Source organism: Nomia melanderi, chromosome 8 (genome assembly GCF_051020985.1).
Source record: "Nomia melanderi isolate GNS246 chromosome 8, iyNomMela1, whole genome shotgun sequence".
Lineage (NCBI taxonomy): Eukaryota > Metazoa > Arthropoda > Insecta > Hymenoptera > Halictidae > Nomia > Nomia melanderi.
Window position 1 is genome coordinate 18,653,803 of NC_135006.1, and position 27,353 is coordinate 18,681,155.

Sequence of the window (27,353 nt, forward strand, 5' to 3'; positions counted from 1 at the left end):
TGGTATTGTAATACTTTTATTTCAACACGGCATCCTTTTATACCAAGACGGACAGGTCAATGTATTGTAATAGTCTTGTAAAATTATAGATAATAATATGAAACGTTCAATCTCGTTCCCGAATAAATCATCATTTTTCTCGATCTTATCGATAAATACGTTACAACGAACAAGCGAACAGAAAGGTTTGAAAAATACAATTTTCAATCGTCGACGATTGTTAGCAGAACCACTTCGGGTGTATCAACTTGTAAATTTGCGCGTAGCATCACAAGTGAAAGTGTCATAATCACGAAGAGAATACAAGTTAGCGAAACCTTGGTACCATTCATTTTCATGCATTTCCTCCAACCTTCGTTACAAATTACGACAACCGTGCTTGAGCAACGATCACGCGCGACCCGATTGTCGAAAAGAGGATACACTGACATCTCCTGCTAATGTTTCAAACATTAAGAAAACCCGTTCCTCTGATCTCAACGATCCGCCATTGCTGTCGGGAAATAGTGTCTCTCCCATAGACGGAAAATTGAAGGGTCAACCTTGGGTGTTTCTTCCTTTGCGGTTGATTCCATGCGATCGCGGACTACACCTGCGACAATACGTAACCATTTCTGATTGCAATCGCGAAAACAGGAAAGGGCAGTGTCGCGAGTAAAATGAGAAGGGGGAATGATAGTAGCGTGCGTACAATGGATGTTTCACGACGGAATTTGCTGGAAATTCATTAATTTTTATTGGGCGCATCGAAGTGCGACCGGTTCGTTTATTGGTATAACGAAGACGGGACAGCGATGCGAACAACGGCCACGTTCCATGACATAACACTGACGTGACAATGTTATCCGAGCTTGATGAAATTAAAGTGGCACGAGCTATGGAGTCGTACAGTTCTACGCGATCGCTTCTCCCCCCACCCTCGCCCATTTTTCTCTCTTTCGTTCGTGTACATATACAGGGTGTAATGTAACTGGTGGTACATAGGCTGATTCTGTAGATTCGCCGGGTACGCGTGCACTTGACCATGTCTCGTTATTGGATCTCACTGCAAATCATTGTCTCGATCGAAGTTTACAGTAAACTACAGTAAGCCTTTCGGATCCTGGTCGACTACCCGCAAGCTAAGAGTGCGTAGGGGCAAGAGGACACGGCGCACGCTCTACTTATTGTAGCGTTTCATACGTTCAAACAGCAGAATTATGCATTCGACGGAATGGACGACATTTCCCACAATGTCTGTGATGATCGAGTGTACGATTGCTTTAACATCCTGTTTCCTCGCGTATTTCTAACTCTCGAGTGCAGTAAACATTTTCGTGACGTTGGTAGTCTTTATCAACGTAAACTTCAATCGAGGCGATGATCTACAGTGAGACCCAATAACGAGGCATGGTCAAGTGCACGCGTACCCGGTGAATCTTCACAGCCGATTTCTCTCGAAAACAATATTTTCGACTTTTCTTTTCACATATATTTTTCCATAATACAATAGTGTACATACATATACATGTAACAGTTTAATCATCGTACATTCCGCTGATAGTCACCGTGAGTTTCAAACTACGGCCACATTTAACGACTCGATTCCGTATTTTCGTGGAAATGTGTAATTTCGATTCCATTAAAAGTCCGGCAATTCCTGTTGCAGTTGCACTTTGGAAGAAAGGAAATGTGAGAGAAGAATAAATCAACTAATTTAGTAATTTTTCAATGGAAACAATTTATACGGCCCGACTAAAATCGTGAAAGAATCTACAGTAGAATGCACGTATAAATACCTCGACTTGCGAACTCCATTCGTCCCAGTCGGAAGTTCGTATCTCGAAAAGTTTGAGTTTCGCAGCCCAGTTTTTCTGTATATTACAACTCTAGTATCCAAAGGTGAAAATGCAGTACGAAAATTGTACAGTAAAATGATAAATCTTCAACTTTAATAATATGTCCTATGGTTCGAAGCAATAGTTAAGAATCAATTCCAGCTTCAAGGAAGTCTGTGTCGAGAGCGGTGTTTCGATCGAGAGCTGATTCACAAAGTTCAAGTAGCTTCCTCGACGATACAGCGTGATTGGTAAGTCTTTTAATTGAACTCTGAGTGTCGAAAAGTCCGACAGCCATTGATTTCTTGTTACACGATGAAAGCACACCGAAAACAACTGCTCGATCTCGGAAGGGTCTGATTCACGCGTCGACTAATTGCTCTCGCTATCAGATTATGGATTTATAACGCTACCCGGTATCATGCGACGAAAGTGTATGCTTGTCAAGCGAAATATATCAATTCAACCACTTACCTACATAAAATGGTAATGACATTTCATTGTATACCATGATGTAACTCCAACGTCACGATTGCAGCCACGATGCAGCCGAATGGAAAAATGTACAACTCTATTAAATAAATAACTCAACTTGCGACGACGTTAACTCCTGTACCTTGACGAACAGATAAATATTGTTACTCTAATATTGATAAACTGTGGATCCGATGGATATATAGTATTACTATTGTAGAAGTCGCATAATGTAATCAAGCACGAAGCTTGGCAGTATTCGATTAATTATTTGATCCTCTGTTTAATTCAATAGAGAAAATAGATGAATCGCTTCGTGGTCTGTGAATTTCACAATTTACGGTACTACAATAATGAACTAGAAACCTTGGTAGTAGAGATGTATCGTTGTTAGTTGTTTGATTCCCCTTCCGATTTCACGAATAGAGAAAACAAACCAATCCACCGTTCGATCCATCGAAATAAAGCCTGCATCAACGCCTTCCTTCGTTATATTAATATTCCGGTGTTCCATATTAGGCGCCTTTACCCTACACGATACGCGCAGGTAATTCCAATTCGACTCGAATCGCAGCCAAGTATGTACTTGTAAAAACGATTAACGGAAAGTGGTCGAAATGGAGGAATCGAGTTCAATTAACATAACCTCTCCTCTTATCGTTGATTAATCATCAATCGACACCGACGATAGATCGCATCTGCGATAGTGCAACCCGGTTTTCCCGCGTTCTCTTGCGAATCAACGTAATACGAGTGTGTGCCGAACAACCGAAACGACTTTGAACTTTTAGACAAGCAGTAAAAGTGCTTAGGCCGGGCAACTATTTGCCCCGCTTGTTTAGTTAACTGTTCTCGCTTGCAATATCATCGCGATGGAAGAATGGACACGGATTATGGTACCTTATCGTACCGTGAGGATTACTCACCGCTCGCCGTTTACAACGAGAACAAAAGTTGCTGCTTCACGATCGGTAAAGTTTCAGCGATAAAGAACTATGCGGTAATTACACTATGTTTCGTGGCTCGCCGTTAGCCAGCTGGTATTATTCCATCGTTCGCTCTTAAAAACGGACCTACATCGATGTCGAAAGCTTATGTGTTTTATGCCGAACTGTATTCTCCAAGGAAAACGTTGATCGCATAACGAGAGCTGTGTTGCAGCATCTCCAAAGTGCCTCCGGGAACATTTCTCGAGTACTTCTCGAGTAAGAATTCCGCTCGAAAGTGAACATTAATCGACGATAGATGGATCGGATGACAAAGATGGAAAGAGGAGAGCATTACTGATCTTGGATGAAATCCCGTCGAACCGATTCGGCCAGATTATCCAACCGATCTGCGAAACGAGTCCTTACCAAGTACACTAAATCGTGGCCGCCGATCGCGTCGAAGCACGTGCTAGCGCGCGCATAGTGGGGCACGATCCACAGTGCACGTGTAAACATTTTGCCGCGCACGCGCACACCTCTCCGCCGAGCGTAGTATGGGTCACGTGACCGGCGTGCGTATAAAATCCAGTGATCGGCCGGCCGGCATCGCATACGCGTAAGATCGGTCGAAGGTTAGTGACCTTACGTTCGCTCGTACCTTGAGAAACTGCAAGTGGAAAGTCAGTCGCGGTCGACGCTTCCCTTCGTTCCGGCCGTTCAGTGCGATCGAATTGTTTGTGCAAACGCGTCCGAACAACGGGTAAAATAGCGCAATAGGTAAAACACCGCAAGTTTCCCCCGGCGCACAGGCGTTTCGAATTTAAATCGCTCGCCGAGTGGGCTCGATCGGACAAATTCGCGGCGACGAGAGTTCACCACGTCGAATCGAGCCGCGTGTACGCCGCATTAGTCGTCGGTGTTGTCGGGTTGTTCGATTAAAACGAGGACCGGAAGCAGACAAGACGACAGGGTGCCAGCTTTACTCGGATCTCAACTTTTCGGACCTGAATTTCCGATAACGCGATCCTCGCCGATCATGATGGAAGACAAGAACCAGTGGGATTATTCGATCAAAAACGGTCAGCCTTTTATCTTCTTTCGTTGTTTCCTTTTACCTCGTTCCCTTTGATTTCTGATTGTTACGCTTTCCTACGGACATTGTTCCCACGCTAGAGAACATCACGCGCGAAAAGTACGGGTGCACTTTTGTCTCTCGTCACGAGTCTCTGACAACGGATCGCTGCGACGATGAAAATTCTATTAGTTCGTAACGTGTATTATGCAGATCGGTTGATGAAATATTCAATCTCGCGGTCTCATCCGGTTCAGTCTTGAAACGCAGGAAGCAGCAATACCGTCGCCTCTTATCCCTGCAGTTCTCAATTTCAATCTTGATTGTATCTTTTCGTTGAATACAATGTGTCCGCATTTATCGAATACAGTATGATTCATCAACTCTTACTTTATTTTTATCTCCATGTTGATTTTCCCTGCAATCTGATTCTCAAGCATCTGCCACTACTGCTTTGCATCTACTTTGTATTTCGTTTTATTTTCAAATTTCCTCTTAGAAGCGAAAAGAAATTTCTCGACAGTGAGCGTCGTCCCGTGACTTTTATTCCGTTACCGATACGCGACATTTGCTGATTTAATTACGATTATCGTCACAACAGCCTCATAAATTTCGCAATGCGTTGCGATAACTGATAATCGTCTGCAGGTAGACGCTTTATTAGACAAACATTTACAGCGTAAGGCGCATTTGCCCAACACTCTTCTCACTAGATTTTTGTAGAATTTCTGTGCCAGTATAAAAGTCCATCATTTCCGAAACTTTATTCGCTTCCAGTATCGGATTACGCGCCGTTCGATTCAAACATTTCTGTTAAAACGGTAATCGGCGCCGTATGATGAATGTCGTGTGAACCTTATCGCGGGAAATGGACTATTTTCCTTTCCCTTTTTCCTTTTTGCAATACTCGACATTTGTTTTTGACAAGCATACATCCTGCAACGTTATCTCCGGTTCCTTCGATATTCGTAGAAACCCAGACAGCCAGCTGTTCCATTGCCGAAAATATTTGAGAAAACGAACCGCCATCGAACAGCGTTACGGTAGGGAAAACGCGTCGTAAAAATGGTCAAGCTATATTGGAAGTTCTTAAAAAATCTCCAAGGTCTCGGGAGAATCATAAAATTTGGAAACAATACTCCACCTTACTGTCCATTACTTCCAGCCTCGACATGATACAGACAAAAAATATGAACGAGCAGTTTAATGCTTGGATGCATTAGAAAAATATACATTCCTGTGTGTTCTATCAATCGCGTGAAAGAATGAAATCTGTAGCAGAACGCGTAGATTGGAGGGAAAATTTGAATTTTCTTCTCAAGTTAAACTTTTCGCTTTGTAACGCATAAACGGATTATTCTTTGTTTCGAAGCGATCGCTTCTACGAAAAGTAAGAACAAATAAAAGCGAAATCTCTGCGTCAACGACCAGGCTTTCAATGCTCGTTACCTTTTGTTCCCGAGCTTTCTATTCTAAAAGTCATGTGCAGCGGTTTATCTAGTAATAAAAGGTCCTTGATACAGAGGAAGTCATAATAGCGGAGCACGCCAATTAAACATTATTATCGTACGAATCTATGGAGAACGCGTCGCATATTAGTGTATATAGGAGATTAGATACGTATAGATGGTATCGTTGAATGTTATTGTTTCGATTTCTCAGCCAGTAGACACGGAATTCACGGCGTAATGGGCATTATTGCGAATTCTCGTTTCGTCGGAAAAAGATACTTGTTGAAGCAGCCACAGCCGCTGCCGCCGCCGCATCGTGCCGCGATGAACTGTTCTGCCATCTTGAATTTCAATTTTCCTCCGAATGCATCGATATTATCGATGTCCACGGACATTACTTCAGTGAGTAGTTCAATATTGAATATTTCATTGGAGTAACGTCCCTCTAAATACCACAGTGTGCGATTAGAGTTGTGAAGAAATCTTCGTACCCCTCGTTATTTACAAATTTTTGGCGTTAACGACAATGTCTCACATGTATACAATGTCGGACAGTCGAGCGTTTGAAAATGTTGAAAATTTCGAAAATCACAAATACGTTCGCGCCAGCCTGCTCGGATTGCGATTGAATTATTTCGTTTCAAGTGGAATGTGAAAATCGACAAATACTTATATGCCAAAAGCCCGCCTTTCGTCTAACGAAATTGCGAGGCAGATGCACGAGTGCCGCTGGAGAAAAATCTCACAGGAGGATATCTCGTGCCGTCTCGTTTGATTTCTACGGTGTCGCGATGGCACCAGGCTCGCTGACCTAAGGCCATTGTCTTCGAATGCAGGGCGTCCCACTCGTGCCAAGGGACGGCGTTGCCCTCGCAATGCCCGGCACGGGACACTACCTGCTCTCTCTACGGGGTAAACGAAAATCAATAATTTTCCTCGTTGTGCTTCAGGCCGATGCACCTGTCCTCGCAGGTATAGGCGAGCCTAGCGCTCTCGTGCTTTGGCGTGATTGCGATACTTGCTGCTACCGAACGGGCCAACTACATGACACTAACCGGAAGGGATCATTAGAACAGCCTTGCGTATACTCCTTTCGAATGACTGTTGCCGCGAGGACCGTAAGCGATCCTTCTTCTAGCGTCAACAATGATTTCGATGTGTATGTCGTGCAAACAGTTTCTTAGCGTTTGTAACAGAGTTGGCAGATTCGCCGCCAAATCGGCACTCGCCAAAGTTCGTGTTCTTCGATATTCTAGTGAGAAAAGCAAATTCTCGGATTTGTGGAAACAGTCGTGTCACCGAAACTCAGGCGACGCGGCAACCAAACTGTTTATTACGTTTATTTATTGCTGGGGTATCTCTTACCGGAACATCCGTAACTACTCTTACTATTTGCGACATGCAAAAAACAGTCCTCTAATAGATCCTTGCCGTGAACGTCATAAGCCAACATGGTAGCAGCGGCAAGAATTATTGCTGCACCATGCACGCCCACTCCGTGGCCGCATTCTGGCCTACAGTAATCTCGTAACCGTGTATAGACCACGTGGAAACGTCTTGTGTACAGTGCACTGACCACGGGCACATAAACGTAATACGGCGAGCATGTTGTATACACGGTAACGAGGCAAGAGCACGCGCGCGAGTCCTGCCGGCGGAATGGTGCTTGATTCGAGTGCTGCGGAAATTACCGCCAAATGAGGCGACGCGAGTCGCGTTCGTGTCACGGCGTTGTAAAAATTGTTGCATAAAAAGCAATAATGATATTCCATCCTGGAAGGCCATTAACAGACGATTCAGCTTGTTGCGTTTCTGCGAACGAAAACGAACGAAAACGAACGAAAACGAACGAAAACGAACGAAAACGACCGAAAACGAACGAAAACGAACGAAAACGAACGAAAACGAACGAAAACGAACCCTGCAGGCCGTTTTATTTCGATAAATACTGAACACTTACGCGAGTAGCTACCGATCGGTTTCACTCTTCTACGGTTTAAGGATATACGTTGCGCTCAAGAAGACAGTGAAAAACGCTCGAATCCATCGCTCGTTGCCCTAACGAGAGAAATACCTCGGGAGGATTTTCAAATGGTTTATTACATCGTTTGCGTTCTGTGTCCCTCGCCGTTTATTTCCCTATCGCGACACTATGACGCGAGCAATCGCCCAATTTCCCGCCAACTTCCATTACTCTCCTACTGGAGAAAAATATTTATTCTTGGTAGAATCGTCGATAGTTATAGTCGATAGTGACGAACGTTTCGACAAATGCATATTAACGTACTCCGTGTCATTTATTAACGACTGTGCGTCACGATATTGATGCTTGCAAGGTTACTACGTGAAATGCTTCCAATTGTATAATGCATAGTGAAATGCTATTTCTGATTTGCCAAGTAGCATACTTTGCTATTCGAAAGCACTTTGTCAAGCTACTCGTTTCATCTTTCTGCAGACTTATTTCTCTTACTCGAAAATATCGTCCAGCTATTAAAGGATTCAATGCCATGTACATATTTCCCTTTCGCACGAAACGCTATCTGAAATCTTCGTCAAGATTTTTCGGGTGCGCGTCGGTAATCATGACGGAATATACCGATGGGGAACAGATATTTTCAGACGAATCGTTCCACCTGCAGCTTCGGTATATTTTTCTTGGAACAGGACTGGATCGAATGAAATTTTGTACATCCTGTTATTGACTACGTAGTTCGAATCAGCCTATATTCTCACATTCTCACGACAACAAGCAATCTTCCGTTTCGTATTAACGTTTTGGAAATGGACAAGTAGTACGTTTAACATTGTCCATTAAAAAGTCACAGAAGCTGAATGAAAGATCGGCAACTGTTCGATTGCGACGTACGTAGTGATTCTTTCATTTTCGTTACGTTCGAAAAGTGGGCTATTATCACTGTATCCGACAGATGGCATATACAATACAAGAAAAATAGAAAAATAGAAAAATAGAAAAATAGTTGCTATTTGAGCAAATAAGGCCCATTTCTGTGTTAGAAAGATGCAGTTGGCACAGTATCGATGCGTACATCCGTGAACGCTGACGTTGTCTTAAAGAAAAGTGTACGAAGGAAAATGTACTACTATGAACGCGAGAAAACGGCGACAGCGGCAACCGTGGTCATGTGGTAAGGGTCGCAGACCCAGTTTCGAACCTTATACCTTAGCCTTATTTACCTGGTTACCGTGCATGCCTCTCCAAAATGCCCTTAATCTGGGGCCAATTTGTCAGCGCTATCTTTGAACCGGCGCGAGCGCAATTGCGAAGTCTGGCGGATACCGTGATTTGCATAAATTCCTGCGGCCGACGGCGTGCAGATCGGCGATTAAGTCGTTTGGTTTCTGACCGCGCGCCGAACACTCGAATTTATTTACTAGTCACGACCGTGTTCTCGCCGCGTGGCTAACGGAAACGACAACATTGTTGCGGACACTCGAAATCGCAACGGACAAAATATTATAATTGCTGTTTCATCGAAATAATATTTCACAACGCAAGTGGAAATGGTTATTCGTTATTAGCCGCGTTCGGTTCAAACTCACCTGAAACTCTGGTAGTCTTGAACTTGTCTCGAGTCGTGATTCGAAATCAATTGAAATCAAGATTGATTTCGACGAATCCTACACTGTGTCTCGAGCATTCCGAACGACTTACTGGTCGTTCAGGGAAAATGAAAGCCGTTGATTGACCGGAATTTCGTAGGAAGCGAGGCAAACAGTTTCCAAGGAATCTCGAGCGTAGTAGAAATTTCTGTCTGGTCGTTTTCCCGTATTCTTCGTTCGCCACTTCCTGAACCCCACCGATTTCAGTTGGTCCATAAGTTTTCCGTAATAATGGTTATTAAATCGGTAGCATTTTACAATAGGTACAAAGTACAGTCGATCGAAAGTTTATAGAGAATCGGCAGGTACATTTCAGTTGTGTGCATTGTGTGCATTCAAGTTGTTTAATTAGGCTCTAGAAGCCATGAAAAACACATTTTTTCCAACTGAAGCATCGTTTTCTTGAAATGTTCATTTCCAGCACGTTCAATTCTCCGTGTATGCCTAATATTCCGCAGGTTCTATTTATAAAAGCACTTGGACTAAAAGTTGCTCCTAGTGTGAAACGAAGGAAGACTATAGCTTCAAGGAAAAAGAAACGAATACTTTGAATTTCGAAACTACTCTTGTGTTTTATCGTTTCTACAGTCATCTAGATAATCGTGCTGCAGTAATGTCACGCTTATGCCGAGTCTCGGTAATTAGATAAACTCATTTGCATATCCACGCCTGTACATATTTTCTCCTACTTTATTTTGCCTGACAATCATTCTCTTGGAAGTAGTCACGATGAGTTTACTTTTATACCGCACCTGTCAATTGTCGGCTACACCGAGACTCTCGGATCAATGTTGATTAAGCAGCACCGAAACGAAACGAGGCTCGACCTAACCAAACGCTATAGATCATTTTATTTTCATTGAATCGTAAGTTCAGTCGGAGAATTGTACCAATTCACGCTGCAGTTTTAATGAAGAATATTGGAAGTAGTAGAATACTAATCGGTTAATTAACCCGTTCAGCGTATAGTTCAGTGTAGCAATGGCTTCTCAAAAATCGTATATCGTATATCGTATATCGTATATCGTGTAATTAATATTATAGCAATACAGGAAAGGGGAGGACCGTAAACTTGCCTTCCTCAAACCTGACCAGAACCGGAACGTTAAAAGATTAATGGTTACTATTGACAGAAGAAGGTTCACGCGTTATAGACACGAGCCCTGTTTGTCAGGGTTCTATATCGATTTCGACTGGTATCCGTGCTTCGCACGATCTCGATATAATACTTACTGTTAGCTTCCAGCTTGTCCAACGAGACTCTATAACTTTTCAGATCGAAATACGAAGAACACGGAAGGAAAGTAATTCGTACCTCCAGTAACAAGTCAGAATTGCTATTGCAGCGAACTTTGCCATTGAAGAAAACTGACGACGTCAAATTTATTCTCCAAGTTTTTCGGGCGTATGTTCTCTATTATCCCGTTGTAACTAATCGTTAAACCCCGTTGCTTCCAAAGATTCCTATTTTTATTTTTTACATTTCTTACATTTCTTACATATTTTGCATTTTCCATATTTTTCATGACAATTGTACTTAAATTGTTGTTTAAACAGTAGCACAGAAAAATTTGGTTCGAATAATACATTTAACTTCATGCACGTGGGTTAAAGGGCATCTGCTTACAGGAGAATTAATATTACGACTTAACCTGCGCCTCGTTTATAATCGCCTCGTGACTCATAGCCGAATACGGAACAAAAGAACGGCAAAAGAAGCACCGCGCGCGCATTTTCTATGTTCACCGGCCTTCAAAAGGCGTGGCTGTTGCTTACTCGTACATCCGACTTCCTATACAGAATAATAGCCACAGTCGAACGTGACGCTTGAATCTGGCCAAAGCTGCTAATGCAATTAACCATTCCGTTCATCTCTCGTCGAGTATCTGCGAACCGTTCTTCCTCCGATTCGATTAGTCTATCGCACGCGAAAATAAAGACGATTAACGAATATTCCATTAAAGTCGCTTCAACTTTCGGAATACTGAAGTAAATAGTTGAAATGTCATGTACACTCGACGAAAATATAATTATTGCAGCCGCGGAGAAGGTCAGTCGAAAAAAAGAAGTCGAGAAGTCGAAGGTTCAGCGGAGAAATTCCCCGCACGCTCTTGAATCGCCGCACTTGTTGTGCCTCTCGTTTTCTCGTGGCTCGTTGGGCAAGGTTGAACGAACCTTCGAACAGATCTCGACGGCCTCCAGACGGTATTTTTCTCCTTAGAGCATGGCCGGGCTCTGTGATCGCGGTCAATAGGAACAAGCATTTCGCGTCCTCCTTTTTCCTTCCATGACACGTCCACTTGCAAATACGTCCGACAGAAATCCGTCCCGTCTTCTGTATTTCCATTGATCTCGAAGTATCGCAACCCATTGACGGATTATTTCGGTCTCCAAGAATGGGAGTCTCGTATCGAGTCCCATATCGGTGTTACTCAAGACTCACACCGACGCGACGTTTCTCCGATGTATACATGGTATCTCGAGTGACCTCGGAATAGGTTACGGTGGGCAACCTGTAGGTTACAGTGGACGCTTTAAAACGAGAGAGAAACTGAATTTTCTAACCTCTCCGAATCTCTATTTTAAATAGAGAGCAACAGATTCTCGAAATCTGTCGCAGTAGGGACTAGCAAAGAATGTTCCGCAAGAATATCCGCGCATCGCAACATCTCCTAGGAAAAGAAGAAAAAGCCAGCATTCCTTTACGAAATATCGGCGAGAATGAGATAAACGATCAGGAATAATCAGATTACCGTGCCCTTGAAGGTGGAATCAGAGAGTCGGATGCACTTCCATGCCGGTGCACTCGAACCCATCAGGGTCAATCGAATAGACCCGGGAGACACTCGGCGTATTAATGGCGTGCGACGATCGTAAGTCGCGCGGCGCGCATAATCGCGGTTGCGTCGCGCGATTATGTCATCGCATCACGTGCCGGGGTTCGCAGCTGTGAACCACGCGGCCCGCTGCCCCGATAAAGGGAACGTCTCCGCGCGCGGTACAGTTGTGTTTCTCTCGTACGCGGCACGTGCTGATAGCGCCAACCATGTTTTCGCGAGGCAAACACACGCCGTTTCAACATTCTACGGTCTCGTCGCGAGTTGTCCGGTTAGGCGTTTCCAAGTCTGCGTCATGTCCGTCATTTCTCATTTACAATTCGTCATTTATCATGTTTTCCTATTTTTCAAATACTTGCACTCATTTTCTCATCTATTCGTAAGAAAAACGTCATTTCAAATGGCTGTGATTTCTCAGGAGCACTTGTTACAAATTAGTATCGACTCACGTGCAAATGTTTCACTCGTGATCGGCTGAACGGGACTTTTTATTTAATCGTGCTTACAGTCATCGCCAAGGTATGAAGTAATAGGGGATTGAAGTAAAGATGCTTCGAGTGACAGAACAAACGATTCGATGGAAGCATCATCCGCTTAGGCCGAACTGGCCGCTACCCCGGTACGCATCGCTCTGTGCACGCATCGTTAGAAACAACGATTACTCGAGTCTTTCGAGGTTTCACGATATACCACCTACGAAACGCAGTGTGCATCGTAAAATGAAAAAGAATCACGGTCAAGATGAAATGTGACCTACCCCTCCTGATCACGAGACAAATGTTATCAATTAGAAAAGATTATTATTTCGAAGGGAACATTCTTCGTATGATGGTCTTGGTCTTCGCAGAATACTTTACTGGTGCAATCATTCACTTGTCACTTGTCCCCGTAACATTCCAGTTCCGAAGCGACTGAACGCGACGGAACGAATGACGTGAAAATTCTCTAGCACTACGATTTCGCGATACTTGCCGTGAACATTCGAATCTTTCGACGCACAGTCCAAATATGTTTCAAATAATGTCGCGACAATTCAAACTAATGGAAACACGACGATTTTATCGTAATTTCATTGATCGCGTGACCCAGGATAATTGCGTTTTATTTCTTACCGATTGCAACGATTAGCTCGAGTAGATCCGAGTCGGTTCGAAATTATCGAAAGATATCGTGGTCCTGATGACGAATATTTCACCGAGCCTTCGAGCGGAGGTGCGGTTTTATTAATTCACCGACCGATCGAGATAAAGATCGTGAAACGGTGACAACGCTTCCGAAGCGCTCAACTTGACGCGCGCGTCCGATCTCCGCGTAATGATTAATCGATCCCGTTAACTGATTCTGGAAACTTACTCGTCAGGATTCTACGGATGCTAGAAAGAAATTTCGAAATTGTACGAATCAGTAACAACAGTCAACTTAGGTACATCGGAATTAAAAAGAATAATACTCTTAAGTGAATTGCAAAACAGTCGATTGATCGACAATCGTTTGACTCCATTGCAGGCCCCAGCACATGGGTGACGAAATTCCCAATGGCCGCCGGTTCCAGGCAGAGTCCAGTGAACATCGAAACTGACCGGGTCGAATCCGATCATGAAGCACTCAGCAACAAACCCTTACGATGGCAGTATCCGGCCACCGCTTCCCGGAAGCTCGTTAATCCGGGTTATTGCTGGCGCGTGGACGCCGATGGCGAGGGCACTTGTAAGTTCACATTCATCTTCCACTGATCATCCTTGACACTTTGAACTTTTCCGTTCGATCGGACATACTGTATAAATGCATCAAATCCGGCCAAACAATACGGAAATCAACAACATCTTTTTCATCTATAAATTAGCTTTTACCTTAAATTTCTATTGATTTTTACAGAAAAAGGAACATTCAAAGTAAGAATTGTTTATCGGTTAATCTTTCGACTGCATATCCCTGACGAAAAGCGTGGGATCACAAGAGGTTTCTTCGAAACCATGGATGATCAGTTGTTACACGATCTTCTTCTTTGGTCCAGTTTATTCCAGTCCAATTCAGCTTTAATTCGTCTCAGTTCAGTTCTCCAGATGTATTTATACTTCTACAGTCGAATGTCCTCAATTTCCCCAGACTTGTATCTAATATATAGTCGTTTCCAATTACAATAAATATTGCGGTACAGAATTACAATTCGCATACGAACTGCAGACATTTTCATTTACTTGAATGTTTCATTCGAGTTACACAGATTTTCTTCTTCGGCTTATATTACCATTCTTCTCGCGTTCATTTCCATTCTTCCTTTTCGACGCATTCTGCTATTATTAACTATTTTTCCAAAGGTACTTTCCATTAGATAGATTCAACATTAATAGGTGAAGCTCCGTAAAAGTTCAAGTGCACAAACCGTGTCCTATACCTTCAATTCAAAATGAGAAAAGTCAGAAATCTGTTGTATGCGTCAACTACTTGTCAGTAGTTAATAGCACCGTTTAGTATGCATTCTTTCATTGAAATTTCACACACGGATATTTTCCATCGAATTCAATGAAATTCAAACGAGAAAGGCTAAGGATGAAACATAAAAATTCCTCACGAGACGTTTATCTTTCCTTTAGACCTTTCAAGGCCTGTCGATAATTCTAATCGCGTAGATATCGCCGATAATGAGCGATAGTAAAGAGGATAATGTTGTACAATCGATAAAGTGGAATTTTTCCGTGTCGTGCGATGAAACGCGAGCTGGGTGGGTGGGGGGTGGTTCAGCTCCCCTATTTAGTGAAACCGGCTCTTACGGTGTCGGAAATGGACGATTAGAGCCGCGTTTCGTGACTCGTTCGTGCAACCAATTAGCTGCAAGCCGCGGTTAATAGCAAAATCCACTCTAAACCATTCGAGATCGAGCCACGATCTTCTCGTTGGCAAATATTTGGACCGCGATGCTTGCGCTAAGGAATAACCAGCTATTGCGGTAAGCAACATCTTTTCTCTTAGGTAACAAGCGATGAACCCGATGAGAGATGTTTCGAAAACCCAGTAAAATTCCGCCGACTTTACGCCTGATAGGTTCACATTTTCCTTCTCGAATCAGTGAAAAACAAAGATGGACCAGCACTAACTTGTGTATTTGTTATCATCGATTAGCACATCAACACTCTGTCGGTTGTCGATTCAGTGTATCGTTCGAAAGAAGATATTTAAAGAAGAACTTGCTGTATTACACGTGTTATCCGAGCGATTCAATTTGGAAGAAAATAGGGATCGATAGTGTCGAATGATTTCCCGTGAAAAGCTCTTTCTTCCCACGAAACGTTGAAGCGGATAGCCGGGGTGACATATTTGCATTCGCGGTCGATCTGCAATTCAATGCTACCGATCGCAATCGTTCCTCCCTGGGTATTCGCCTCGGACTTTGAGGTAACGAACGAGTTCTTAGTTTTGCATTTAAATGCACGAACGAGCCGCACGACACGACGCGTTTCTTAACCCCGACAGCGTTCTCACTCGCTTTCTCTCTCGCTTTCTCTTTCCCTCTCGCACGCAGGTTCGCTTATTCGCTTATTCGCTTATTCGCCTATTCGCTCGTTCTCCACCCTCTCTGGCAACGCTTGGCTAAATAATAGCCGCATGGAGCCGAGGTCCTTGTTCCCTGAACGTCGGAATGCGATTGAATCGGTCGTTTCAACGAGGAAATCAAACATCACCATTTTTATCATTCCCGTAAAGAAACAACAACTCCGTGGATCTGGAAAAATGTGTGCGTACGTTGCAGAGATTCCAAGTCGAGGTTGACAAATTAGTTGTTACAAGAATTTTCGTTGAATTCGTTGTAGCGCGTTTCGTAATTATTTCAATTTTCTTTCTAGTTTTCAAATGTTTATTCATTTCGAAATACTTGTAGTACGAAGTAACAGTACAAGGGGATGACAAATGAAACGATAATATCAATATATAACAGAATACTCGCCATTCACGTGTCTAGTTACGCACTGTTCCTTAACACAATGTTTCGCTGTCCGATGAATTTCATTCATCGCTAACCTTCCGTTTAGGGTCAGAATAAGCGGTGGAAACTTCAATGAGGGTCGATCATCATCGATAATGCTCGTAATCGGACGAGCAAAACGGAGCAGAGGTTTGCGCCGACGCGCGTTTTTCCCCGAATGCTTCGACAGCGGTTTCGTGCCGGTTAAAGGAGGCTATTACCTTTGCGGTGTGCTCTCGAAACGGGGACGTCCGTGCCGTGACGCATTATGCGTGCTCATATGTGGCGGGAACGAAGCGTTTACATGACAGAAATAGAGCAGAATTTCAGGGAATCGATGGAACGATAAACCTCCGCCTCGCTATATACTGTGGCCCGTTTTCTTCGTTCGCGGCCTCTCTGTGTCTCTCTCTGTCTCTCTCTCTCTCCCTCCCTCCCCCTCTCTCTCTCTCTCTCTCTCTCTCTCTCTCTCTCTCTCTTCCCTTATTATTTTCTCTCTTTCCTTTTTCATTCGCGATGACAAATCGTTTTTGCCGATTATTGGTACGCTCATACGCGCCGTTTGTTCGTCGCTGCTCACTCTACTCGTATATTATTCGAATCGAGCTGACAGCACGTGACAAACAATTAAAGGACTGGAAACAATTCTCAATGTTCAGGTTGAAGAGTCTGTTTTATCGACTCTCGGTACCTGTAAAACTGTAAAACTGTAAAATAAAGATAATATCAGCTGCCGTCATTTCAGTGGATTTTGTCTGGAATATCCATTGACTCCTTGTCTCTAATAAATCTTCATTCCCCTATCCGTTCCCCTGTCTTCTCCTTGTATTTTTTTCTTTTGTGCCGGCGAGTGAATCAGCCTCTGCCAGCCATGATCTCGTTAAAGCCCCCAGTATCATTCACGCAATTTGGCTGATCAAGCGTATCCTGTAATTCAACGCGGTCAAACGATCCGCGTTCGTCCTGCGACCTTCGTGGGAACGTGATACCGTTCTTAATCGTTTATGAGCCGCTCCTCTGCTACTCGATAACGCCTGAAAAGAAAAGAATATTCCTTTCATGAATCAGTAGATTCAATTTAATTAGTAAATTACAAATGTTTACACGCTATAAATTTATAAACATTCCATAAACTGCCTTACCTCTAACAGTGCTACTAATAACAATATTATTATTTTTACTTTCAGTCTTGAGTGGTGGTCCCTTGATCGATGACGTGTATAAACTCGAACAGTACCACTGTCATTGGGGATGCAGCGATTCCAGGGGGTCGGAACACACCGTCGATGGACAAGCTTTCGCTGGAGAGGTTTGTTCAATTTGAATCAACATCTAGAAATTTAGCCAGGAAAAATTGTTGCTTCTAAAATGAAATCCAATGTTTACTACTTCTGAGCATTTGATGTTTCGCTCTTTCTGGGCGAGGCGAAGAGTAACATCTAAAGGTTTCAACTGCAGTTTAAATGTGAAGAAGAGCGTGTTCTTAAACGACTTTAAAAGGACGCGCGCGGGATAACCGATTATGTAAACAAGTTCTCTGACATTCCGGCTAGGCTACGGGTTCCTTTCATCATTCTCTGCATCGGAGTTTGCGCGAACTAACTTTATCTTTGACCTTGGCCAAGCGTGAGAGCATTAGTTTTTATTCGTCACTTGAAGGCTGAGAAAGCCGAATCACTTGAATTACTTGAATCACTTGAATGATTCGTACTGATTCGTTCGCGTATCTTCTCGTTTTTAATCGGCACGAATTATTTTCGTTTCTATAATGATTTATAGAGTTGTCGCTGAATTTCTCACTTGTTTACCGTTTTACTAGGATTTTACTTGAAATGATTTACAAGTATTTATTTATTTGGTGATCTTGCAAAGGTGTCAAGTACACTAAACGTTTCTTAGAAACAGCAAAGTTGTTGCAAATACGGAACGTTTAAAATAAATGCAGCAAGAATTAGCTGAAAGGAAATAATTTATAAGTGTGTGCAGAACCGTACAGAACCGTGCAAAAGGCGACACGTTAGAAAAACGGAGGGAAGCGATTATGATAATTGCCGTTCCCATTAAGGTGAACATTTGTATGGAAATTGTAATTGAATTATGTAACAATGCTCAGCATCTTGGCTCTCCTTTCAAAAATACTTGTTTCAACACTTTGAAACGTGAAATATTAGCCAAGCAAAGTTTTTCTTCTTCCTTCACCGATCTATAATATTCAGAAAATGTTGTTGATGGACGCGTTCACTTTAGGAATTTCAACAGATTTAACAAAGTTCCATCCTTCTAATTTCCATTCGAAATTTCAGCATCGAATCGATCGAAAGGAAATGATTTTACTACTGGCCTTTATTCGTTCACAAAAAGAAGTGAAATCACTAGCAACGAACGTTATGAATCGTTCCGGACCGAAATTCGTTTAACAGTTATCGCGGTTTAGAGGCGGTTAAGCGACTGTAAAATTAAATATCCTCCAAGTGAGTCACACGTCTACGTCGAGCAAATATTTTTCGGTGTTGGCAGTTGACGGACCGTTGGTGTTGACTCATAGTTTGTTCGACCGGCGACTGCACAGCTTGAATTACACGCGCATTTGTGAAACATCTTCCGGACGCGGGCTGTTTGATCAACACGTCGGCTATAATGATCCAAAGAACCCAAACAATCGGCTTTCTTCCCGATCGCGCGCCCGCGCGCGCGCGTCACGCCTTTGATGAACAGTTCGCTGGAGTGTAGTTTCTGATCATTAACGTTCATCAAATTACTCGCTAATAGCTATTGTCTCGCGCGATGATGCAAACGGTGGATTTCGAGGAGCGTTCCCATTGTGCTATTCAAATATGTACTATTGTATAAGAAATAAAATTCGGACTTTCATGGACTGCTGAAGCCTTTGCGTTTCAGTCTCGCTTGAAAATTAGCCTTAATTACATTAATTAATCATACCAATCTCCTTTGTAAATCTCTAGAACTATCTTGTGGTGTGAAGAAGGAAGAAAAAATAATTTGTTTCGTCGGATAAACATTAAAATGAATTTTACAATATGAATATTTTGTAATTTGCATTTTCTGTTATCTTGTTACAGTTGCATCTAGTGCATTGGAACACCAGCAAGTACAACACGTTTGCAAAAGCCGCGAAAGCTTCGGACGGCCTCGCCGTTCTAGGCGTCTTTCTGAAGGTCGGTGATAGGCGTCTTTTTTTGTTTCCTCCCTAGTTTCCTGAAAAAAAAACCTACTGGTTTTTTCCCCCTCCACTTTGTCTAGTTTCTCTCGAGCTGCGCATTAGTCACACAATTTTCCCGTTTCCTTAAGCACAACAACCGTAAGTAAGCGCGTTGTTCGCCGCCACTTTTATCTTTACGATCGATAACGATCTTTTCCGGGAAACGTAGCACTCGAATTACATTGCCAGAAGAGGTTGAAACACTTCTAGCTAATACTTGGAATCAACGAGTGCTATAATTAACTTACAAACCTAACAACAAACTGCTATTATGGGTAATCAGTAATTGGAGCTTGTTCGGGTTAGTTTCCTTGGTAGCTTATTAGTAAATTGGGGGATAAATTTTCTCCTAACGTATAGGAGAAAAATTGTGAGCTTCGTGCCGACTTTGAAAGCAAATACAACCATTAAAAATTGTCCGTTTCAACGGAAACATTAACAACGTGCACTGAATTCTAAATCTAATTCTAAATCTAATTCTAAATCTAATTCTAAATCTGGACAGTGCGTCCTTGCGAGATGTAACGAGGCAGAATCATTTTCTCAGCTCCGCGTTACACCGCTCCGTGAACTTGACCGAACAAACGACTAAAGACCGACGACAAAGTTCCGCGGTTGTCACGCGAAGCGACTATTTGAATTTTCTGTGAGAAAAATTAATGCGAAACAAATGACGCGGAGTAATAGGGCACTTTCAGTTTCAATTCTAACGTGATCATTGAACTTTGAATTGAAATTGAAAATTCACTTTGACCATTCATTCGACTTCCCTATTGACATTGACCGTTTCCTCCGACCGTGAAGCCTTTCGCAGACCTCTCTACGCTAAATTCATTTACATGCTGTTTATGTCCTTTCTACGGTTGCAGCGTGCACCGATGCGAGCATATTTATAGCCGCTTAACTTTTTGCATAAGCCGATGGCGAAGCTCCGTAAGCAGAATCCGTAACAGTGTATGAGGTGCTCGTTCGCTTCATCATCGGTTGATGGAGCGGTTGTATAACGCCCAAGCCCCGAAGCACGGGGAATCGTTATCCGCGCACTCCTGGAAATCAGGCGAAACTCGCTGTTGCCATTCCCAATGTCGGAAATGCCGAGGACGAACCGGGAAAATCGCTCGCTCTAGATCGAGATCGTCTTCTTCCGGAACAGGTTAGAATTGTTAGTCGATGTAGAAGGACAAATGGGTTTTCCCTTTCGAGGGTCGTTACATGTCACAGAAATTGTTGATCTCCGTTAATAGCATGCCTGAACTCGAGGATAAATGACACGCGGTCTTGGCAAGTAATCGCAATCGGATGTTCTTTCCACGTAAAAGGAAAAGCGAGTTTTCCCTGTCAAGAGTTATTCTACTCGATAAACGGTGTCGAGAGTACAATTAACGCGGCGCGTAAGCTGATAGAATTTCATGGAATTGCTGGTTGCAAGCAACACGAGATGGCATAGCTGACAGTGAAATCAATTATTGTGTAAAGTAATCGTTTTCCTCGTCCGTACAAGAAAAAATCAATCTCTTTCGTTCCACTTGATAGAAACTTTCGGACAAATTGCTAGTTGTAGGAATTATGCAATTGCGGCTGTGGAAACACAGAGAATTACTGCATGTAATCGTACACATTCGATTACACGGGTAATCATCGTTATCGCGCGTGGAAGAAAATATTGTGCAAGTATTCTTTTCATTGAAGGATCATTCTATTTAATGGACACTTTTGAACAAATTACCGATACAATTGCAACCGTGCGAACCGGAAGAATAACAAATTTCCGAGTGTAAGAAAACACTGTCCACTACGTGCCTAGATAGCATCGACAAAAATTTCAACGAGTAATCGTCGTCATCCTCACGCGAGAAAAATCAAGTTCCTTTAGAGAAGAATCATTCTACGTAACAGAAAATTCCAAATGAATTGCCACTGCACGCGTATCCGTGGAAAAACTGAAAATCATTTATTTCCTTGAAAACACTTCCGTTTCTCGCAAAATGAAGCTCGGCCCGGAAGGATACCATTCCAAAACTGTTACTTTTTCCACTAACCTCCCAGCTAATGATCCCAGTCCATGCGACTCGGAAGTAAATGCAAGCAGCGCGTTGAAATGCATAATGCGATGCCATTTGAAAAACAGCGTTGCACAATCGAACTTGTACGTTACGTTGACGAGGCTTCAAGCTTGTTCGCCATTAGATTTGTAACGATTCGATCGGACTCGCTGCATTACTCTTTGTTTTTTAGCGTTTCTCCTCGATGCATTATTATTCCATCGATCATCCGTGGCAACGTTGTACCGCGTCGTTAAACAAATTAAAAGTTCAGAACAATTCATTCGATCGATATCTATTACCAAAATGAACTTCTTAGTGGGAATTATATCGTTTAAAGTGTTTACGATAAATTGCTGCTGGAGTTGCATTTACTTGGAAAAATTCCAATCGTATATTGTACAAATGAATTTAACGATATTGTTATACTACTTGTGTGCCAGGTGGGCAAGACGCATCAAGAAATGGACAAGATCGCGCGTCTGTTGCCATACGTGTCTCATAAGGACGAAGTCGTAGAGATCGCTGAGCCAATCGATCCCGGTAAACTCCTTCCTGGTAAGCATTTATCGAAATGTTATTCTATTCGCTTGTCTCGCGACGTATCGATTAAATATTTCCTGTAAATTCAATATTCCCTCTCTACGGTACTAGTGTACGTGACATTTATTTTTTTCCGTTTGCATCGCGCATCTTCGACCGCGGCCTTTCAATTCTTTACAGTCCTGCCATTTTAGAATTATATGCACAGTTATATGCGTGTACTTTCCAATTAGTTGGGTTTCCGATTGGTCGGCAAGCAATCTTATTACTCGACGACAGAGAAAACAGAGCATCAATAGCATTATAATCGATAACAGTCTCGCACACGTTTCGTATAACACAGAATAACGGTAAACACAAAATAATCTAGTTTTAGATTATCCGAAAGTTCAGTGTTTCATGTAGGAATTGGCCAGATGCTCTAGACTCGAGAGAAGTTAACATAATATTTCCGTCACAGTGTTTCGTGCATTACGCCGATCAAGTTGCATAATTTCTCTCCTCGCTCTGCCTGTTAATAAATTAGCGGTCGATTCGAACGTGTCCGAGGCAAGAAGCTCGTTAGCCCGTCACGCGATTTCGCTTTCCGTCGGTTCACTTTCTACAATTTATTGCGACGAGAATCTTGACCCTCGGTCAAATTCACCCCTGGTCAACGTTAAACCTCGAAATTATCCTTAAATGTGTTCGCGCACACGCATACAGACGATAATGGTTACTGGACGTATTTGGGCTCGTTGACCACGCCGCCTTGCAACGAGAGCGTCACTTGGATCCTTTTCAAGAAGTGCATCGAGGTGTCTCATCATCAGCTCAACATCTTCCGTAATCTACGAAAATTCCCTCGGGGAGAAGAGTGTCCCTGCCACGAAAATCATGGAGTGGTGAGTGATTTCGTTGCGTATCTTACCCTGCCATTTACCAATAACTTTACTGCAGTCTCGAGTTAAATATCTCGGGAGCATTTTCAAATGGTTTACCGCTTCGTTCGCGTTCCGTGTCGCGCTCGTCGTTTGTTTCTCTATCCCGCCAACGGGCTTTCGCGCGCGCGTGCACACACATTCTTATAATGTACACGGGAAATCCGCACCTATCCTACACGTTCATCAATCATTCGTAGGATGAATCGATCAAAGGTTGATTATTCTACAGTCGACCACCTATGTCAAGCACCTTCGTGAAATTAATTTCCGTCGAGATGTTTCGAGAATGATGCTACTCAAGAATTCGACATGCAGTACGCTAGCGGGCCGCTGAGAACTTGCCGTCCCCCAAGTGTGATCCCCCGGTCGTTTATTTTCTTTTTTGTTTAGCGGTGACGTGGCCTCGAATGAATTTCAAATTGGCGGAATCACGGTCCCATTTCCTAATTCCGGCGGCGTGGTCCGCTCTCTTTGGTTCCAGGTAATCAACAACTTCCGTCCGCCGTTGCCGCTAGGGAATCGCGTGTTGCGCGAATGCGGCAGCTTCTGAGTGCGTGTCCTGGTTCCGAGGCAATTAGATCGGGTCCGTTCGGTGTCCAGCCACGGCCCGGAACTTGGAACCAGTCGATACCGGCCGAAACACGACCAAACGGAAACCAGCGAATCACCAGACGAGACGATAATCGCCGCCGCTAGACGACCTTTACTTTTCATCGTTCGCTTCCACCGCCATTCGCACGATAGATGGGTCGTCCTGTCGTATCCGATACATGACGAACGATAAGGATGAGGGCGACACTCTTCCTTCGCAACTCCCGGTGAACACGATTGTTTACCGAAACCCGGACGTGCCTCATAGGTTTGGGAACCAAGTGCAATCAACCGTAGCCATAGTGAGAGGAATCGATCCGCTTCAACCGTAACCGTGTAGAGATTAGATTTCAATCGGAGACTACTCCCAACTTCCGTACTCGTTGTTTTAGATCGGCGTTTCTCAACCTTCTTGCCGCCTAACCTAATATATTCGTAGCAAATAGTACCGTAACTTGCGTCTCGATCAAACCATACTCGAATATTCTACGGCGGGATATCCATACTTATAAGATCTAAGACGAAAGGATTTCATAATTAATCGAACATCATTTTACACGTTCCTTTTTAGCGTGGTGCGACGTGTCATGAAAAACCTAGGTTGTGACTCGTAGGTTGAGAAACTCTGTTCCAGGTTTACTCTTCCGTGTGTCCGAGCGAGACCGCTCGTGTTCAATTGCGATGAATAGAAAGAAGGCATATACATATATATAGATAGATATAAATGATTGAATATTCTGTAAAACATGTTGTCTCTTAAAGAAAACATTGTATTTCGACATGATCAAAAGTCCAAACGTACAGGGAAATGTGTAAAACATTGGCTAAATACATAGAAATTTTCTATTTCGGAATCATCTCTTCAGAGTCCCAAGCTCAATCAAATTGAGAACATGTGAGTATTTTCAAAAAGAATAGTAAAAAATTCGTACGAGTCCAGTACCATCCATTGCTTACAATCGACTTGTAAAAGAGAATTGTCGAGCGATCGGACAAAATCGATCCTGATTACTACAGAAAATTAATAGAATCGGTATCCAAGTGATTTCATTTAGTTGGCAAAACACAAGGACTTTGGACAAAATATTCGACATTTCTTTAAGGTTAACGAAAACATATGGACAAGATGGTGAAACTCCGATTCAATGAACGTTTACTTGTAATTACAAACGAAAAGAGATGGAAAATGCTTTCTCGTTTCTTCTTTTTTTCCTATACCTTACTGTACATGATGTAAAATGAACAATTGTGCGAAAACTAATCATTGAATCAGTTTTGCTGCTCACTGTACATAAGATTGTTAAGCAGGTTAACTTTATTACGGTTTGTAGAGGAAAAGAATGTTGACGACGATTTATTCATGTCGATTCGTGCAGATGAGATCCGTCCATTATCATCTGATCCATCGATCGAAGAACCAAGGACGCCTTTCAGCGAAGAACGTATGTCGTTCTATATTGTTATAAGATTCATCTATAAATATCTACATATGTATGTACGTTATGTGTGCGCGTAAACACATTCGCACACAAATGTGCTGTGTCCAGAATTTACGATTGTTCGTAACGCTTTGCGAGGCTATCGGACAGCGAGAATCGATTCTACTTGTTTCCGCAGTTGACTAAGTAATTCTACAGGACAGGCGAGAGAGTTATTTTTTTAAATTTCTTTGAAAATTCTCACTAAAGGAATGACCAATGTTGTTTCGGTATGCCTCAGTCAGAGAGTTATCGACAAATCGTGCACGCCTGTGCTCATCGTGTGCCTTCTACTTAACAAATTCGTCGTCATATCAGTGTGTAAATGGTCCAATACAGACGAGACTATAATTATCTAGACTGCGGATGTTTTTACGAATCTAGATTTTCGTGGGTCGATCTACAGAAACCTTTTCTACTCGGTCAAACATTCTCACTTATTATAAACAACGAAACATTAAGCATTTTATTACACAGACCCCGAAGCAGTGACGTCCACGGGCTATTTACAAGCTTCTCGTTCATGCCGTTTCGATGATAATAAACTTAGCAAAGTACTAGATGTATGTATTTATATCTCCGTATAAGTTAGACACTCGTTATTCATACCAAAAGTGATTCTATCTATAACGAAACGAGCACGAAGCGTTGCTGTTTGTTGAAAGTGAAACATTATTTTCTGATATTTCTATGTCGACGATCTTGACACGTCAACACGAAGAATCTGCAGACAAGATTAAAAGCAAAGAATTATTAAACGATTTTACAATTATTGCAACTCGAAGATTCATAAATAGTTTCTTGGCTGTTAACTGTTAGTTCCAAGAAATTAATCAAGCGTGTTGAGACAGTTCGACAAAATGCCGGCGAGTGTATCATCCATCCTATCGAACCAAGGATCGTACCGTGTGGTAACATTAAACCTTTTTCGTATCTGTAATCATCGAGCGTGCGGACAAAGATGATTTCCATCGCGAACGAGCATCGAATTTCCTCCGTATACTGCAACTGTTATTTAACGCCTCAACTTTCTTTCATTTCCACACGAATGATTTGCTGTCTTTGAATTGTCAACAAATGCTTCTCGACAGAACAACGTCTCCGATTTCTTTCACTTCCTTAGGATTCTGTTGTAGTTTGCGAGTATTGTAACTTGAAATGGATTTACCGATAGCTATAGAGGGATTTATAAACTGGGCAACGAATAGCTCGGTGTAGATTGAAATTAGGTTGATCGGAAATTTCTGTCACATTTCCCTTCATCCTTCCAAACAAGTATCAGCTTTAATAACCGGGGCTATATACCCGTTAAATCGAGCAACCGAACAACCACAAATAGTTGTATCACTTTTCTTTTTCTTTTAAATTATCATGATAATGATAAGAGGTAGGTTGCAAATGTTTCTCCAACGGTGTATATTTTCACGAATCTTTATTCACGGAAATTTCAAACGAAGCTTGTACAAAGTTGACAAATCGGGATCTAGTAACAGAAGTTTTCGATTAACGCGACCGTAGGCCGTAGACCGTAGACCGTGTCGCGGATATTCGATAAAATCCGGGTACTTGCGAAAGAACTCGAGACCGGAGGGTCTGTTTACATGTTTCATTTGATTCCGAAGTATACTCCAGTGACCGTAAAGGACCTTGGTTGTACGAGAGAACACTCTGAGAGTGTCCAGCTTTTAATATACCGGTTCTGAACGCGTGCTCGAAACACGCGTGTCCGCCCTTTCAACACATTCTCTCTCCTCTGTTCTTCCTGGAACATTCTCTGGTCTTTCGCCATAAACCTGTATTTTACAGTTACCAGCGTCATCGAGCATCGTCCAACGGGATCGTCCTGTTTGATTTTATGTCTGATGGCCGATTCTTTTTCCTTTTCAATTTCTCTATAATTATTGTTAAACACGTGAAACAAACAATCTATTTGTATTTCGTAGCATCGACTGTGATAAGAAAAAGAAATATGTAATAAACTGACGATATGAGATCATGAAACTTGTTTTGGCGTTTTGTCTGTACCCTTAAGGAGAAACGAAATCGGTTCTCCTAGTCCAGGCCACTTATTCGTTCCATCTTCAGTCCACCGGTGGTAAGTGGCACAGAAACAGCATTTCTCGTTAGTTCATAGTTCTGCTTTGTAATCAAAAAAGATACAAACAATCGAATGCTATTCGGAACATGTTCAGCTACATAGGTTTTTATTTATTTGTATTCATTTGCACAGAACCATGACAAAATCATTATATCTGTAAAGAACAGTTGCCAAGTAATTAATGCAACATAAAACACTTTGAGCCGCCGAACGACGAAATCGCCCTACGGAAAGCTACAGAATAGATAATTACAAAGTTCAGGGAACGTTAAATGATGTGTAAAGACGGTTGC

At 42.5% G+C, this 27,353-nt stretch overlaps 1 protein-coding gene across 3 annotated transcripts; it reads left to right on the forward strand.

The window, feature by feature from the left end:
- The first annotated feature begins 3,825 nt into the window (after window positions 1–3,825).
- On the forward strand, window positions 3,826–26,967 carry CAH1 (carbonic anhydrase 1). Of its 3 annotated transcripts, none has more exons than XM_031977515.2 (7): window positions 3,826–4,299; window positions 13,711–13,911; window positions 17,353–17,474; window positions 19,246–19,341; window positions 21,871–21,985; window positions 22,676–22,854; window positions 23,375–26,967. In XM_031977515.2, exons 1-7 carry the CDS (start codon window positions 4,257–4,259, stop codon window positions 23,441–23,443), a joined length of 825 nt encoding a protein of 274 aa, XP_031833375.1. In that variant the 5' UTR covers window positions 3,826–4,256; the 3' UTR covers window positions 23,444–26,967. The 3 variants fall into 3 exon arrangements, with proteins under 3 accessions (XP_031833375.1, XP_031833377.1, XP_031833376.1); XM_031977516.2 differs by lacking the exon at window positions 3,826–4,299 and adding an exon at window positions 12,370–13,627; XM_031977517.2 differs by lacking the exon at window positions 19,246–19,341.
- Window positions 26,968–27,353: the final 386 nt, after the last annotated feature.

What these genes read in the sequence shown, in the direction of transcription:
- CAH1 (XM_031977515.2), top strand. Translation starts at nt 4,257, where the DNA reads ATGATGGAAGACAAGAACCAGTGGGATTATTCGATCAAAAACG. An exon ending in CGCCGATGGCGAGGGCACTT is followed by an intron (nt 13,912 to 17,352) that starts GTAAGTTCACAT and finishes TTTTACTTTCAG; the next exon opens with TCTTGAGTGGTGGTCCCTTG. An exon ending in TCCCGGTAAACTCCTTCCTG is followed by an intron (nt 21,986 to 22,675) that starts GTAAGCATTTAT and finishes ACACGCATACAG; the next exon opens with ACGATAATGGTTACTGGACG.